At 29.5% G+C, this 880-nt stretch overlaps 1 protein-coding gene across 2 annotated transcripts; it reads right to left on the bottom strand.

Annotated features, from left to right (window-relative positions):
- Positions 1-880, bottom strand: LOC129911322 (uncharacterized). 2 transcript variants are annotated; one of them, XM_055989079.1, is made up of 4 exons: positions 762-880; positions 509-698; positions 345-457; positions 1-292 (listed from the first exon to the last, which is right to left on the bottom strand). In XM_055989079.1, the coding sequence occupies exons 1-4, from the start codon at positions 795-797 to the stop codon at positions 101-103; spliced, it is 531 nt and encodes a 176-aa protein (XP_055845054.1). In that variant the 5' UTR covers positions 798-880; the 3' UTR covers positions 1-100. The 2 variants fall into 2 exon arrangements, with proteins under 2 accessions (XP_055845054.1, XP_055845053.1); XM_055989078.1 differs by having other exon boundaries at positions 509-875.

Consider the following 880-nt stretch of genomic DNA (forward strand, 5'->3'; position numbering starts at 1 on the left):
TTTTTACCAACACTGTATAAATATTTTATTTTGTTTGACAAAAAATAACCTAGAAAAGTATAAAATAGACAAAGTTTCAATACCAACATATGAACTTAAACTAGAATAAAAATTCCTTTTTCTTAAAATAACATTTTACATAGCACAAAAATCCTGCTATGTCTCCAGACTCCAGTAGGAATCCTCGCATTTCTTCGAACTGAGGGTGGCTTGGTACTATTTTTTGCAAATCATATTTGTTTTCAATTAAATCGCAATTCAAAATTACAAACATCTCCTCCGAAAATAAAATCTAAAGCAAATAACATCATTTAATTTGAAAAGTAGGAAAATATAGCTCTTACTTTAGCTTGTGTTATTGTTGATTCTCGGAAGCATGCCTCTACAGTAATTCCATATATTTTGATTTGGTGCTCTAAATCACTAAGTCTATCAAATGCGCCAAACTCATATTCATCTAAAAATCAAGAATAAGTACTTATTACAAGCAAGCTTGGAGAACTCATACCAAGCTTCAACAAATCTCCATACTCCTTCTTCAAGTGCTCTAATTCATTTATGGTGGAGGTGAATTGCTTTTCTTGGTTCCTTATTTCTAAAAATAAATTTTGTTCGTCTTGTTTTAAGTTTAAAACTTCCTGAGTTTTATTTTGGACCTCGAGACGGCTTGTTTGATACGTTTCTACGGATTCTGAAACCTTTCCATTCAAACACTCAATTTCTTTTATCTCAGTGGAAATATAATTAGAATTACTATATACTTTTAGTTCCGACAACATTATTGATAATTTTTCCATTTTGAAGAACGAAAAAGAAAATTTTATAAAATTTATTGAAGTTCAAATTTAAATACAAAAACAGCGGCCAGTAAATGTCAAAA

The sequence above is a fragment of the Episyrphus balteatus genome, chromosome 2, assembly GCF_945859705.1.
Source record: "Episyrphus balteatus chromosome 2, idEpiBalt1.1, whole genome shotgun sequence".
Lineage (NCBI taxonomy): Eukaryota > Metazoa > Arthropoda > Insecta > Diptera > Syrphidae > Episyrphus > Episyrphus balteatus.